The sequence below is a fragment of the Nothobranchius furzeri genome, chromosome 12 (genome assembly GCF_043380555.1).
Source record: "Nothobranchius furzeri strain GRZ-AD chromosome 12, NfurGRZ-RIMD1, whole genome shotgun sequence".
In the NCBI taxonomy this organism is placed as follows: Eukaryota; Metazoa; Chordata; class Actinopteri; order Cyprinodontiformes; family Nothobranchiidae; genus Nothobranchius; species Nothobranchius furzeri.
The window spans coordinates 59585739-59602072 of record NC_091752.1 but is presented as its reverse complement, the minus strand read 5'-3'; the positions used below and the strand labels follow the sequence as shown (position 1 = coordinate 59602072).

General features: G+C 43.9%; 1 protein-coding gene across 3 annotated transcripts in view; it reads right to left on the bottom strand.

Moving 5' to 3' along the window:
• pcca (propionyl-CoA carboxylase subunit alpha) overlaps nucleotides 1-16334 on the bottom strand; it is an 86659-nt gene that overhangs the window by 27381 nt on the left and 42944 nt on the right. For all 3 annotated transcript variants that reach the window (XM_015945537.3, XM_070542768.1, XM_054750612.2), the window contains 4 exons: nucleotides 15892-15994; nucleotides 15533-15627; nucleotides 9502-9652; nucleotides 5745-5888 (listed from right to left, as the gene is read on the bottom strand). In XM_015945537.3, the coding sequence (XP_015801023.3) occupies nucleotides 5745-5888; nucleotides 9502-9652; nucleotides 15533-15627; nucleotides 15892-15994 (493 nt within the window). The remainder of the gene's footprint in view (nucleotides 1-5744; nucleotides 5889-9501; nucleotides 9653-15532; nucleotides 15628-15891; nucleotides 15995-16334) is intronic.

Sequence of the window (16334 nt, the reverse complement as noted above, 5' to 3'; positions counted from 1 at the left end):
ATAATTTAGAAAATGGTTACAAATACATTTAAAATGAGCAAAAAATTGACAATTGTAATTAAAAAATGTTAAGCAAGAGAGAGAGTGAATAGGAAAGAGGGAAATCAGTGAGGAAGGTGGAATAGGTGGGGAGAGCAGAATAAAGAGAGGGGTGAAGAAGGTCATACAAAAGCCAGCTTGAACAAGTGAGTCTTCAGCTGCTTTTTGAAGGAGTTCACTGAGTCCACTGATCTCAGGCTCGGGGGAGAGAGGTCCAGTGTCTGGGGGCCACAGCAGCAAATGATCTGTCACCTTTGGTCTTTAGCCTGGTGCGTTGCATAACCAGTAGGCTTTGATCACTGGACCTCAGGGACCTGTTGGGGGTGTAGGGACTAAGAAGATCACCAATGTAAGATGGTGCTTGTCCATGTGAGGCCCAATAGACCAGAACGAGGATCTTAAAATGAACCCTGAAGTTGACTGGCAGCCAGTGAAGCTGGAGGAGAAGCGGGGTGATGTGGGTGTGTTTGGAGGACTTGGTCAGAAGCTGAGCACAGGCATTCTGAACCACCTGCAGAAGGTTCAGGGAGGTTCTGCTCAGACACGTGAAAAGAGAGTTACAGTAGTCTAAGCATGAGGAGATGAAAGTGTGAATAACTGTCTCAAGTTCAGAGCGGGACAGAATGGGACTCAGCTTAGCAACGTTCCTGAGATGGAAGGAGGAAGAGCGAACAAGAGAACTGACATGAGAATCCAGGGTGAGAGCTGGGTCAAAGGTCACGCTAAGATTCCTGACGGAAGGTCTGGTGTGAAAAGCAAGCTGACCAAGAGAGTCTCTGACTTTGGGAACCAGCTTGTCTGGGGCTCAGATGAGGATCTCAGTCTTATGTTCATTCAGCTGTAGAAAGCTCCCAGCCATCCAGGTTTTAAAGGAGTCTAAGCAGGTGTGTAGCAGCTGCAGCTTAGACATCTCATGGGGCTTAAAGGAGATGTATAGTTGGATGTCATCTGCATAAAGATGGTAGGAGATTCCTTTGAAGGAGCTCAGGATGTGCTGAAGAGGAAGCAGATAGAGGAGGAAGAGCAGAGGCCCCAGCACAGAACCTTGTGGGACACCATGGGTAAGGGAGGTGGTGGAGGACCTAAACTTTGAGACGGCCAAAGAAAAAGAGCGCTCAGAAAGATAAGAGAACCACTCCAGAGCAGATCCAGATAGGCCTACCAAGTCTCTCAGCCTCTCCAGTAGCAGGTGATGGTCAACAGTGTCAAAGGCTTTAGTCAGGTCCAGCAGGACCAGAACAGAACAGTCCCCTGCATCAATGTGAGTCAGAAGGTCATTAGAGACACTAAGAAGAGCTGTTTCAGTAGAATGAGCTCTACGAAAACCTGACTGGAAGCTATCATAGATGTTATGTTCATCAAGAGCAGCTGTGAGTTGTTTAGCCACAACCTTTTCCAAGATCTTGGAGATGAACGGAAGTTTAGAGATGGGTCTGAAGCTGCTATGGAGAGAGGGGTCAAGACTCGGTTTTTAAAGAAGTGGGTGGATTACAGCATTCTTTAAGTAAGCAGGGACCTGACCAGAAACCGGAGAAACGTTAATAATGGAGAGCACGCTGGGACCGATGGACTGAAAAGCACTTTTAAACAAAGATGAGGGTAAGATGTCGAGGGGGCATGCAGAGGTCTTCATAGAGTTAACTAGTTTGGTTATCTCAGGCAAAGAAACAGGAGCAAAGCTATCTAGGATGATGGGCCTGGTTGGAGTCGGGAGAGGCAGCGATAAGGCGGAAGGAGAGATGCTAGATCTAACCTTATTGACTTTGTCCACAAAGAAAGACAGAAAGTTCTCACAGTCTGCAACAGAGTGGATGGAGGCTGTAGGAGAGGCAGGAGAGACGATGCTGCTGATGGTGTTAAACAGCACCTTGGGGTTCCCTTTGCTCTGGGACACCAGGTTGGAAAAATAGGAAACTCTGACTGCAGAGTTAAAGGATGTCAGAAGATCCTTTAGGTGCAGCAGATGGATGTGGAGATGGGTTTTCTTCCACAAGCGCTCAATTTTTCTGCATTGGCACTTCAGGCTGCAAAGGCTGTCATTAAACCAGGTAGTAGGGTTCACTGCATGAACTGATCTGGTTCTGACAAGACAGATGTTGTCCAGAATGGAGAGGCAGTGCTCGTTAAACTGAGAAGTTACAGAATCTGGGTCGTTTTCAGAAGAACAGGGTGGATCAAAAACAGCAGAAAAATTGCTAGCTGTGCTTCCGTTAAGAAAACGAGAACTAACCATACGGCGAGCAGGAGGTAGGGACGCAGAAACTGACAAGTTAAAGAAAATGCAATGGTGATCAGAATTATAAATGCCCTCAGGACAAACACTGTCAGCATTTAGACTCAGGGTAAAAACAAGGTCTAGAGTGTGCCCCCTGGTGTGTGTGGTTCCAGAAACATGCTGGGTAAAGCTGAAGGAGTCCATGAGGCTGGAGAAATTCATGGCAAAGTGATCAGAGGGATCATCAATGTGGATGTTAAAATCACCAACAATCACCAGTCTGGACAGCTTCACAGTGGAGGATAGAAAGTCACTAAACTCCTGAAGGAAAGAACTGTTTGGACCAGGTGGACGATAAACCACAGCACAGTAGAACGGGTCCTTACGCCCGACTTTAATCAGCTGCAGTTCAAAAGAAGCAAAGTGACCAGAGGTTGTAGAGCTACATGGAAGATGGTCTCTGAAAACGACAGCTAGGCCTCCACCATGACCAGAACCCCGGAGCTGGCTAAGAAAAGAATAACCACTCGGGCAAAGTTCAATCAGACCAGAATAATCAGATGTTTGCTGCCAAACTTCAGTCAGAAACAGAAAATCCAGGTTTTTAGAGATAATTAAATCACTGAGCAGGAAGGACTTGTTGTTAACAGAGCGGGTATTTAATAGAGCCATGCTGAGTGAGGTGGAGGAATCAGAAACTACAGAAACAGCTGGAGTTAGTGGACGTAAATTAGCAGGGTTAGATCCACGGTGTTTATAAAAACCACTTACGGAGGGAACAGGAGGAGAAACCACTGAGGAATGAGGATAAACCGACCTTAAAAAACTTGGACGGAGAAACCGAGCCGCAACGCGGCCTGGAGGGAATGCGGAAGTGGCGCTCAGGTCACCAAACAAAGGACAAGAAGCTAGAAGATCACGCCAATGTTTACTAGATAAACCACGCTTTAAGAGAAGTCTTATTCTTACCTGGATTCCTGCTCGTTTACCTCTTTTCCTCCGACGTTTTCCCGGGACCGGATAAACATCGCTGGAGGCGCCCTGGTTGGAAGCGTCGTTTGGCTCCGGGCCAGTGCGCCACTCAGATAAACAAACAGGGAGGTACGTCCTTGGTGCATATTGGGCGATCGTGAACGAACGGAAGGACAAAAGAGTCTGGCGATCATAGGAGATGGTAGCAGGGAGACTACTGAAGAGGATCTCAGACAGGAGCAAGGTGGAAAAGAGGAGGTTAGTGGAGAAAAGTTTGAAATAGTGGCCGGTGACCGCGGCTAAGCCAAGCACAGGCGCCATCTTGTTACCGACCGGAGAGATGATGGAGAGATGTGTGCAATGTAGTTTTGTCCGTGTGTACCAGGTGATTTATCTATGCACGCACGCACGCACGCACGCACACACACACACACAAACACACACACACACAAATCTTTAGTTACACACACACATAATAAGATACACACACACACACACACACACACACACACACACAGATGTTTTGATACTTTTTTTCTCCCCATAGTTAAGAGTCTTGCCAAAATACACAACAGCAGAAATCTCTGCATATACATAAGCTGGCTCGTTGCTGCGCTCTGCCATTAACGCCGGTGACCGCAGATGAAGGAAGCGCAATTTCACCGAAGCAGAAATTGAGGGGGGGCTTGTTCTGTGTGCGCACAGAGCAGTACAAGTGGTACAAGTGATAATGCTGCTGGAATTCATAATTGTATCTTCTCAGCAGCAGCACTGCAGGTGCTCTCCATGTCCAGAATGTGCGTAAGCCAGGTCCTTAGTCAAATAAAAGTTGCACACATTTTTCCGCTAAGTTTGCAGGGACAGTTGCTCACGCAGTTTTCCGACCCCGTTTTGTGCATAAGCAAGCTTTATAAATGAGGCCCCTGGTCTATAATTTAGTTTCTAGTGTCTCTTTGGTCTTGGCCATAGTTGAGTTTGGAGTGTAACTATTTCTGGTTCTGGATATATAGTTATGTTCAATTCAAGTAGTATCAATTTTAGATACCGTAAATCCTGTATTTAACTCAAGCTCATCAAGCTCCAGGCCTTTATTGGAAGGAGGACCAGAATTAGAGGCAGGCCTCAATTTCTATTTGAGCAAAATGAACTAACGGTTCGCTGGAGTTTTTGACAATTAAAATTGCGCCCACATTTTCAAAGTTAAACACATTTCTTTTAACAACGGTAGTTTCTGCTTCAGCCCCCTCCCTCCCCCTGCGCAGCGGCCGCAAACTCACTGATGCGCCTGCAGCCTCTCGGAGTTCCTGCTGCTCTAAACATTAAAATAATGATTTCATTTTCTGTTCCTCACTTCTGATTACCTTCAATGGTGTCTGTTTGTTGCAACCACCAGGTACAAAAACTAACTTGTTTTTATTTGACTATTTTCCTGTCCTGTATCTGTTTATTATCTTCCTGCGTCTCCTCTCAATCCTAAAGAAAAACTGCTACATGGGTTCATATATATTCACCTCATGAGTTATCTTTGAACTGCAGTTCTAAAAGAACTACCGACCGCAAAAACAGTGGAGTGCTCGCTGCTTGCCGGCCACATCAGTTAGGTGTGTGACCGAGGACAAAACAGGTGATGCGCACTGATCCGCAGCAGTGAAAAGCATCAGGCACAAATAAAATAATAAAAGACAGAAAACATAAAAGGAAATGAGCCGACATGAACGATCACGTGTTAAATTAGTTTTTGAGGTGGCGACACCTGATTTGATAATGTTACTGTGGCCGTGCTCAGGACGCAGATGTCTGGAGCGCGTCAACAATCAGAGCTTTGCATGCGCAAGCTGGTTAAAGTTAGGATGGGGGTGAGGGGAAGGTTAAATTGCAAGAGGGTAAAGGTCACAATTTGGTTAAATGTCCGTTTTACGGCAGGTGTCAGTACCGACGCTCTGGCACAGCGCGTTGGCTCCCGACACGCAGGAGCTTGTCACCTGCTGACAGCAGGCTGCTGTCTTTTCCGAGGACTGCATCTTGCCGGTCATTATCACGTGACAGCGACTAGTCGATGACAGGCATAAAAAGTCACTATAGAGCGGTGAAGTCGTCTAGTGACTAATTCATACAACCCCTACTGCTCCCCAGAGTGTTCTGCAGCATAATCAGCACGTTCTCTTTGAACTTGATATCAAATTTTCGCCTCCTCTTCGTCTCCGCATGGTTAAAGTTACCCTCGCGGTCTATCACTGGCAAATCAAAAGCGAGACGGATTACACAACCGCCCCCCTGTCCTTGCTTGTTACCACATTCCACCCGGCCACAATAAAAAAAACGGCCATTATTCATCTCCGCCGACTCAGACACCAGCCAAAATATGAGACCCGGCAGTTAATTAAATACAGGCTAATATTTGAGGATTTACGGTATTAAAATTTTGGACATTTTTATAAATAAAAACATCAGACATTCATCAAGTTTTTTTCTGGTCACAAGTTTTCCTCTACACACACATTCATGCACACACACAAACCTCTGCATAGACACGGCTCTCAATGGCCCAGCCATTTATTGGGATGTCTTCCTGTTTTTGCTGTAGCTGATAACCCTTAGCAATCCTGATCATCTGCTCCACCAGGTCCAGGCCAGTAATGCACTCCGTAACTGGATGTTCCACCTGATGGTAAAGTTCAAACATAGAAGTTACATTGTGACTTTCTAGAAGTATGATAAACATGAATCTCATTTAGGGTCTGAGCTATAGCCATCTTCTCCCCGGACTGCTGCTCCTGGTAACATTTACAGGAGTTTCTAAGGAGTCTCCAAACATTTTTAAATGCAGTCTGTTTCACCACAAGTTGAAGGATTTTGTTTTTGTTATAACATTTAAAAGACATCCTAGAGAGGGGCTGGTGACAGATTTGTAAATACAATTGGGGTCAATTTTAATAGATATAAAATTAATATTTAAGACACTGTGAGTAGGGTTGGGAATCGATTGTTTCAATTCCTAGAAGTCATTCGTCCCTTTTGCAAACGATTCCCCTCATCAATTCCAGTCAGCGCGAATGACGTCACCGCAGACGTTGAGTGGCTTACAGAGGCAGGAAATGGGGTGTCTAAGCGGCAACACCACTCAAAAGTTTGGTTATACATCACAAGAAAGGATGACAACAAGGCAATTGCAAAGTAGATATTTCAACAAGGGAGGAAGCATTATGAATACCCAAAAGCCTTTAGGCCAAAAATAAGCGATGACTTAAAGTTATTGATGTGTTTAGACCTGCTCTGGACTTGTGAATTTCAGCGCAGCAGCAGCAGTGACGTTCATAAGTCCTCTCCTGTTAATACTACAGATAACTAATCAACTAACACTGCCTATCATGTTAGCGTCATTTACCTTATATATACACCTCCACACTAGCAGACTCCAGCAACAAAGGTCTGACCTGTGATGAGATTTTACCCACTCTACAAAAGCTACAGCAACACTGCACTGAACAAGACGACTGCCTTCACAGCGAGCATAAAGGAGAACATTAGGAAAGATCTTTCCAAACAATACAGGTACAATTGATTATTTATCATAAAGAAGCTGATAGTTATATAGCAGGAGCCGTGCGCTATTTTTTGCCACCTGTTTAACTACTCTGGAATTGATAAGGAATTGGATCGACAGATAGAATCAATAATGCCATTAATATTGATTAAACCTTATCAATTCTCACCCCTACCTGTGAGGCATACCTGTTCAAGAAAATTTCGTGACTGAAGGCATAAAGGGACCAACCCAAAATATAAAACTTGAATGATTATTTTAAATTTACTTATTTTCCCACAGCTTGTGTCTCCAGCTAGCTGCCAAAAGCTGGAGCCCAGTGAGTACCAAAACTTTACAATAAGGGTCCTTTTACTAACATTACTTGTGCCTTACTAAGCATTAGTAAACAAAGAATCCCTTAATTAATGTTCCCAGTTCATAAATAGTTAACTATTAGACAGGTATAGTATTTAGTGTCCTTAAAGAGCAAGTCACCCCAAATCAACGTGTTTTTTGCTGATAAACTGTATAAATGAGTGTCTAAGCATGCTGTAGACACGCGCAGTCAATAATTTGGCACTTTAGTGCATCTTAGTTAGAATTTAAATATTCTGCCTAAAACTGTCGGGGTTGTGCCGTCATCAGGTGCACTGCATTTGAATTTAAATCTGCCATCGCTATTGGCTGATGAGGTACACTATGATGTTAGCTGGTACATTACGATGTCATGTCATTGTGAGCCTGTGTGTGTGTGTGTGGGTGTGTGTGTTTGTTAGTGGCTCCACCCTCTCAGTCTGCCAGACAACAGCTTTTGTTGCTTTTTTCAAACAGGAAGTGGGAGTGGCGTAAGACTGGTACATGGTGACTTGCTCTTTAAGGTTAGGACAAAAGGCCATGGGAGTGCTTAGTAATTCATTACTTAATACTAATATTAATATTAAGCAGGTTTTAATTAAGTTAAAGTTAAAGTCCCATAGTCGTCATAATCACACAATGGTGAAATTAATTTCCACATCTGACCCATCCCCATGGAGGGGAGAGGGGAGCTGCAGCGATGGCTGCGCTCGAGAACCATTTGGTGGTTTAACCCCCCAAATCCAACCCCTTAAAACTGAGTGTCAAGCAGGGAGGCATTGAGTCCCATTTTTAAAGTCTTTGGTATGATCCGACTGGGAATCGAACCCCGATCTCCCAGTCCCAGGGCGAACACTCTACCACTAGGCCACATAGCTGGTTATAATAATATAAGAATACTTTAATGGTTTATGAATGCATAATAACGCACTAAGTAACGTTAATAAAGGGACCCTTATTGTAAAGTGTTACCGAATATTGAAGAATTTTATTGAACTATAGTGATCCTGCTTCTCTTAATTTTTTTCTTCTTCATTATTCTGTTTCAGTAAAATGTTTGGGGCACTTCTAAAAAAAGTTTTGCCATTTCATCAAATTTGGTATAAAAATAGGGTCAAATTATGTTCCTACCCTCACCTATAGTCACGAGCTTTGGGTAGTGGCCGAAAGAATGAGATCGCGGATACAAGCGGCCGAAATGAGTTGTGAGGGTGGCTGGGCTCTCTTTTAGAGATAGGGTGAGAAGTTCGGTCATCTGGGAGGGGCTCAGAGTAGATCCACTGCTCCTCCACTTCGAGATGAGCCAGTTGAGGTGGCTCGGGCATTTGGTTAGGATGCCTCCTGGACGCTTCCCTGGCCAGCTGTTTAAAGATGTGGAACACTCATTTAATCAATACATTTGCAGTGGTCTCTTGCAGAAATGAATGCCTTGTAAGTTCCTGTTTCAGGAGGTAGAAGTCAGGTGGAGAATAAAGTAGCTTCAGAGGGCAGGATTTGGACTCTTATTTCCTGATATTTAGACATTTTGCCTCAAACTGAATAACAGCAACACAACTATACCACAGACTCTGTTTTCTCTGCAACGCTGATGTTTTATCTCCCCAAATAACACGAGTCTGAAGGAGTTCTGCCATATAGCGGAGTTGCTAATGCGAACAGTTAGCTTCTACTGGTCAAGATGTTTGCTACTATTTTCTGGATGCTAAAACAATAACAGCTTTCACCTGTGGCGAGTAAAGACGAATGAATCCATGAACGTTAACTGACCATGAGACACAGACCTGTCAGGCTTTTCTAATCCAAGAGGTTATTTTCAATCAAAAGCTGATGCAGGAGATGTCTGTAGTAGACCATTTTCATGTTAAGCCTACATGAAAAACTAAAATAATCCAAAATAATAATAAAAAAAAAACTTTTTTTTTCAGTGAACCACACCTTTAAACTGTTTCAACTTTCAGTTTTTCTCTCAAGTTCAGAGATTTCTGTTTTCTGCTGTTAAGGACCGTCTTCGCCATTCTTCACCTACTGTTTTGCTATATTACAATGCGTTATTGATTTTTGCTCCCAAATCTTGAACTACATTTTGCTAATCAATCAGTATTCAAACAGCATTTCTACAAGAAATACAACTGATTGTGTTTCAGGCCTCTGAGACTGGTGCTTAGCTACAAGTTGGTGACTTCATGCAATCTGGTGGGTTTTCTTACATGAGAAACTTCTTACTTATTGGCATAATGAACTGAATTTAATGCACTGATAAGAAGGTTCATTTGGTGTGTTTGCCTTCTGAAGTGCCTTGAGAATACTCTTGTTGTGTGCTTTGTAAACCTCATAACTACTCGAGAATGGACCCAGCATCATGTGACAATGACCTCAGCAAACCATCCACACACACCTGGAGTCGCGTGTTCATTTCCAGGAAATAAAAGTTTTTCTTCGAATCCACCAGAAACTCCACTGTCCCAGCAGAAGAGTACTTCACAGCTTTGGCCAGCTGCACTGCCTGCTCGCCCATCACCCGTCGAGTGTCAGCATCGAGGAACATACTAAAGAAAGAACAGTGGTGGAACCAAAGTGATCTCTTGCAGGTAGCAGAAGCTTAACATGCAGGTTAACCTAAATAAGGCTTTCACATCTGGGTCGGCCCGGCCCAGCCCTGGTAAGGTAAATGCGTTTATTTCTGGGTAATCTGAGCGTTTTCCGTGCTCAGCTGACAGGATTTTTCGGACCTGCTACCTGGTGGTGCGCTTCGTGTGGAACTGACCCGATACTAGGGGTTGCATAAACTAGTCGACTTCCCTGCTCTGTAGTGACTTTTTATGCCTTTCATCGACTAGTCGCTGTCACGTGATAATGACCCACAAGAAGCAGTCCTCCGAAAAGACAGCAGGTGTCCAGCCCCTGCGCGTTGGGAGGCGACGTGCTGGCACAGCGCGTCGGTACTGACACCCGCTGTAAAACAGACATTTGACCGAATTGTGACCTTTACCCTCTTGCAATTTAAGCTTCCCCTCACCCCCATCCTAATCTTAACCAGCTTGCGCATGCAAAGCTCTGATCGTTGACGCTCACCAGACATCTGCGTCCTGAGCACGGCCACAATAACATTATCAAATTAGGCGTCGCCACCTCAAAAACAAATTTAACATGCGATTGTTTATGTCAGCTCATTTCCTTTTATGTTTTCTGTCTTTTATTTGTGCAGCCATGTAGCAGTTTTTCTTGAGGATTGAGAGGAGATGCAGGAAGATAATAAACAGAGACAGGACAGAAAAATAGTAAAGTTCGTTTTTGTACCTGGTGGTTGCAACAAATAGACATCACTGAAGGTAATCAGAAGTGAGGAACAGAAAATGAAATAATTATTTTAATGTTTGGAGCAGCAGAAACTCTGAGAGGCTGCAGGCGCACCAGTGAGTTTGCGACCGCTGCGCAGGGGGAGGGGGGAGAGGGCTGAAGCAACATGCAGAAACTACCGTTGTTAAAAGAAATCTGTGTTAACTTAGAAAATGTGGGCGCAATTTTAATTGTCAAAAACTCCAGGGAAACAACCACCCCTGCATCGGAAAAAAAATGCTTGGCCACCCATCGTCAGTTTTAGCCGCTTCAGGTGTGTGACGTCATCAACGACTAGTCGAAGTCGACTCGATTTTCATTACTTGACGGTCGACTTAAAAAAAAATTAAGTCATGCAACCTCTACCCGACACACCCATTACCAACTGATAGGCTGGCTGACGTTCACGCCTACCTACTGTATTTTCCAGGGTATAAGTCGCTCCGGAGTATAAGTCGCACCAGCCACAAAATGTATAACGAAGAAGAAAAAACATATATAAGTCGCACTGGACTATAAGTCGCATTTTGGGGTAAATTTTATTATTTTCTTACAAAATCTGAGACCAAGCATTTCACGTTGCAAGACAAGTACCAGTAGCAATAACAGAATAAACAATCAGGGCGCAGCAGCGTGCCACGGTCTCCAGCAGAGGATGACGGTGTTTGAAGCCCTCCCAGCGGAACAGGGGAGCTCATTCCTGGGTCGGAGCCAGCCCGCAGCAGCGCACCACAGGCTGCAGCAGGTGATGGCGGGGCAGAGGAGCTGAAACCTGGGCCGGATCCAGTGTGCAACGGCACGCAACAGGCTCCAGCAGGTGATGGCTGTGTTCTTTATTCCCAGTGGGGCAGGAGAGCTCATTCCTGGTCCAGAGCCAGCCCACAACAGCATGGTATAGCCTACATAATTTGGTATATAAGTCGCTCCGGAGTATAAGTCGCAGAACCGGCCAGACTATGAAAAAAAGTGCGACTTATAGTCGGAAAATACGGTAAGAGAGGGAGCTTCTGATTGGTGGGTAGAGTCAGCCAGCAGTGATTTCTAGCATGCGCCATTCATTATCAGTCTGGATGCAGTGGAGTAAACAAGTTCTCGGACTGCTGCTCAGAACCACAGCTGCAGCTGCAGCCTTGCAAAGGCAGACTGCTGTGAGGAGCACATAGCATTCTCAGTAAGAATGTAGAACGCCAAGTGCTTCATATCAGAGTATCCAAAAGCAACACAGCACACAAACTTAAGTAGGACAACACGGACTTCTCCATGCGACCTTTTCCTCGCTGACATGCTCGGAGACAACCGCGCACCTGAGAAGGCAGGCATTATGGTGTGAACAAAATCTGGCCAAGCGGGAATGGGCCAGTGCTACCAAGACCAGACCGGGCCATGTGAAAATGCCAAAACTGACACTTCCTAGTACACAAGCAGCCTAAAGTTAACTATTCCACTGTTAAACTATGAATCAAATAAAAGATAAGATAAAACAAAACAAAACTCTAAATGACTAATCACTGTCATTGCATCACTAACAATTTATTTCACTTAATTTTAACTAAAAATAATCCTTCTCTAAAACCACTAGAAAAGAGTTATGAAGTGTAATAAATGGCCTGTAATAATAGTGCTTTCATGCAGTTTTCTGAGAAATCTCTAATAGAAATGTCACAATGTGGTGCTCTTCCTCCTCCAATCTGCAGTCTCTAGTGTCTGAGGCCTTCTGGTTTAAACCAGCCAATCAGCAAGCAGCTCATTAGCATATTCATGTCCTGACCAAGTGGGAGGGGTAAACAGCTCTTTAGAGTTTAGAATGGCTTGTATCAGGGCTCCTGGGACAGATGAAAGCCTAAAGAAATTTTCTTATGCTTCTTAGAGATTCAAAGCAGAGTTTTAGATTGCTGATAAACTGCCTTCTTTGTCACCTTTAAGAGAATTGGTGTTAACAAGAAATTAATGCAGATATGACTTTGCTCTCGCCAGAATTGGTTACTGAAGGTGTTTCTCTGTTCAACATCAGGTCTGTATAATCTACGTTAACTCATCCTCAGTACTCCTTAATCTGTGCACTCAGCACTGAAGCAGCCTCCAATACAAAGCTGACACAGCTTGCCAAAGTTCATGAACAGTCGTTGTTGGCCTAAATTGATAATTCATAAAATGGAATCAACCACATATTAATGTGAATTGCTTTATTTTAGTTAATATGCCTAGAAGTAATGGCGGTACTGTATCCCCTGTATCAGTAGCCCGAAAAATTGTTCAGAACCATCAACAGAGTAGTTTCCGTGCTATGATGGGTCCTGAAGCCGGACTGAGGCCCTGTCCACACGTAGCCGGGGATCTGCCAAAACGTAGATATTTTTCTACGTTTTGGCCTGTCATCCACACGAAAACGGAGTTTTTTCACACGAAAACGGATCTTTTTAAAAACTCCGGCCAAAGTGAAGATGTGCGTTTTCTCCGTTTTGGGTGTCTGCGTGTGGACAGACAAAACCGGAGTTTTAAGGTCCGCAACGTCACTTTCCGCGACAAAAAAAACCTGACATCACATATGCGACCTGTGTTTACACTAGCCGGCAGCATGGATGCCCTCAGAGCTGCGCTCACTTTATCAATTGTCCAAGAGCTTTTTGCTTGTTTGTTTTTGCAAGCGGAATTACAGCTGCTTGCGGAAGATCACAGACGAAGGACGAGGTTAAGAACGGGGGAAGTACTGCTGCCTACAGGTCTGGCATGTCCTTAACAACGTATTTATCTGGGTACGTGTGGACAGAGTTTTTTTTTAAACGAGGTGGTGTGGATGCAAGTTTTTGGAGGGGCAGGTATTCGTTTTTAAAAAACCCCGGCTATGTGTGGACTAGGCCTGAAACTCATCCATGATGCCCCACTTGTGAATACATGTCAATAACTGCTCATGCACAATTTTCTCAAAAGGTTTTTGACAAAAAAGGCAATTTAGTGTCATGTCCAGTCCCCGGTTCATGTCACCCTACGTCCTGTGTCCGTTCCATATCCCATCTCCCTAGTCCATTCCATGTGTTCTCCCTCCAGATTTCCAGTTCCTTAGATTGATTCATTCATTCCCAGCCTCAATATCTTTAGCCACTTATCTGCCCCAGCCCTGTTGGATTTCTTACTTGGTTGTGTTTTTCTTCAGTCATTCTCCTACCAATCTAGTTTAGTTGTAGTTTTGTTTTCTATTATTAAATTCTGTTTGCTTTTAGTCATCCATTAGTGTATTCTTTCAGCATTTAGTTCTAGAGTCTTAGGCCCTGTCCACACGTAGCCGGGGATCTGCCAAAACGTAGATATTTTTCTACGTTTTGGCCTGTCATCCACACGAAAACGGAGTTTTTTCACACGAAAACGGATCTTTTTAAAAACTCCGGCCAAAGTGAAGATCTGCGTTTTCTCCGTTTTGGGTGTCTGCGTGTGGACAGACAAAACCGGAGTTTTAAGGTCCGCAACGTCACTTTCCGCGACAAAAAAATGCTGACATCACGTGTGCGACCCGTGTTTACACCATCGTTTACACTAGCCGACAGCATGGATGCCCTCAGAGCTGCGCTCACTTTATCAACTGTCCAAGCGCTTTTTGCTTGTTTGTTTTTGCAAGCGGAATTACTGCTCCTTGCAGAAGACCACAGACGAAGGATGAGGTTAAGAACGGGGGAAGTACTGCCGCCTACAGGTCTGGTATGTCCTTAACAACGTATTTATCCAGGTACGTGTGGACAGAGTTTTTTATTAAAACGAGGTGGTGTGGATGCAAGTTTTTGGAGGGGCGGATATTCGTTTTTAAATAAACCCGGCTACGTGTGGACTAGGCCTTACAGTTTTATCTGGTTCAGTCCTCTTGTGTTTTTGAATTGCCTCCCATCTCTGCTTACCAGTCACACCTGTTGGTCATTCTCATCAGTAATCAGTGCACCTGCTTCATTTGTCTTCACTCACCTCTTCATAGCTCCTGGTCGGTTCCTTGTGTCTGTTTGCATCCCTGTGTTAGTTTTTGCTCCTCATGTTTTCACCTGTCTGTGCCTGTTCCTGCTTCTGTTCCACCACAACTTTATAATAAACTTTTGGACCTTCAACCTACCTGACTGACTCCTAGATTTTCCTGCATTTTGGGTCCTATACAACCTCCAAGTCCTTGACATTTAGTGATAGGCCTATAATTGGCTAATACTGATGAGTCAAGGCCAAATATCTTTAGGAGGGGATTCACACCAGCATGTTTAAACAAGCAAGGTATGACTCAGCAGGAGGCTACTATTCAGAATATTCAAAACTAGTAATCCAAGTAAATAAAATGCATCCTTTAGAAGCCTAGTAGGTAAAATATATTTAGGGAAACCAGGTGGTTTCATATCTCGTGCCATTTTGTGCAGCTCAGCTATAGAAACGGGATTAAAAGCCTCAAGGGAATCAACTGCAGGACTCTAAACAGAGGGATCGTGAAATGGAATCAAGCACCCAGCCTTAGCCATTTTAACGTTGTCCAGAAAAGGGAAGCAAACCTTTAACATGTGTCAGGTTGCATTTCTGAGGCCAATGGTTCGCTAACATTTAAAATACCATCAATTGTATTAAGAAAAGTCTTAGGGTTGTCAGAGTTCTCTAAGATATCAGAAAAGAATTTGATCTGCGGGTCCTTTACGCTGGTGCTGGTGGTTCCACTATTTAAAAAGTCTGATAATCAAACCTCTGATTTAGGAGAAAAATCTAGTTGTATGTACTGTACTGAAGTTTTCTTGCGCTTGTTTTAACGTTTTAATTCACCTTTTTATTGTATGGTGACCTTGATTTCTTAGAATGGTGACTTGAATAAATAAAGCCCTGTAACCTGTGATTTGTGTCTACAAACTGGCCTTTGAAACACTAATATCTGTTTGCTTCTGACGTTGTTGTGATTGCCATTTTCCTTTTTTTAAAGCAGCACATAAGTTTTATATTTTGGTGCAGTTTTGTAAGAATAAAAGTACATTTGAGCATTTTTGAAACCACGAAGTTCAACAGCACTATTTGTGTTAGGTCAGGGTCAGGATTAGGCTAAGTTAGGGGGTCACTGTGGTCAAGTTTTGGTTTTGCAGACATACCTGGGAGCTTCTTCTACCACCTTCTGGTTCCTCCTCTGAATGGAGCACTCTCTCTCGTTAAGCCACAGCACGTTACCATGTTTATCAGCCAACACCTACAACAGGTTTTACATTTTATAGCCCATAATAAACAGCTCACATTAAAACACTCCAAAAATATAACAATCTGTGATATTTTGTTATGGACAGCACGTTACAATCTGAGTGAACAAGACATGCTCATCACCTGGGTCGGGTTGAGTGGTGTTTGTTGACAGTATGTCTCAAAATAAAGATATTTACTGCTGTTTTTCTTTGGCATGCTCTGATTTTTTTTTGTGTTGAACATCTAACCAAGCATGTGAGTAGAGTGGCCATACCTGGATCTCTATGTGTCGGGGGTTGTCTATGTACTTCTCTATCAAAAGCCTGTCATCTCCAAAACTGGATGCTGCTTCTTGAGAAGAAAAACGGAAGCCTTCCCTGAAGGAAAACATGTAAAAGGTGATTACTACTCTTTTACTACTACTCTTAAACATGTTTATGTTTATATATGGGATCTGCTTCAGCCACTCCTCCAGTCTGGGGGTTACTGTTCCCAGTGCCCTGATGACCACGGGCACCATCGATGTCTTCACTCTCCAGGCTTTCTCAAGTCCTTCTTCGAGGCCCTGGTACTTCTTTAGTTTCTCGTGTTCCATTTTCCTGATGTTGCGGCTGTCTTTCGTTGTTTGTCCACCACCACAACGTCTGGTTGGTTTGCCATCACCATTTTGTCAGTCTGGATCTGGAAGTCCCAACAGGAACTTGGCTCTCTCGATCT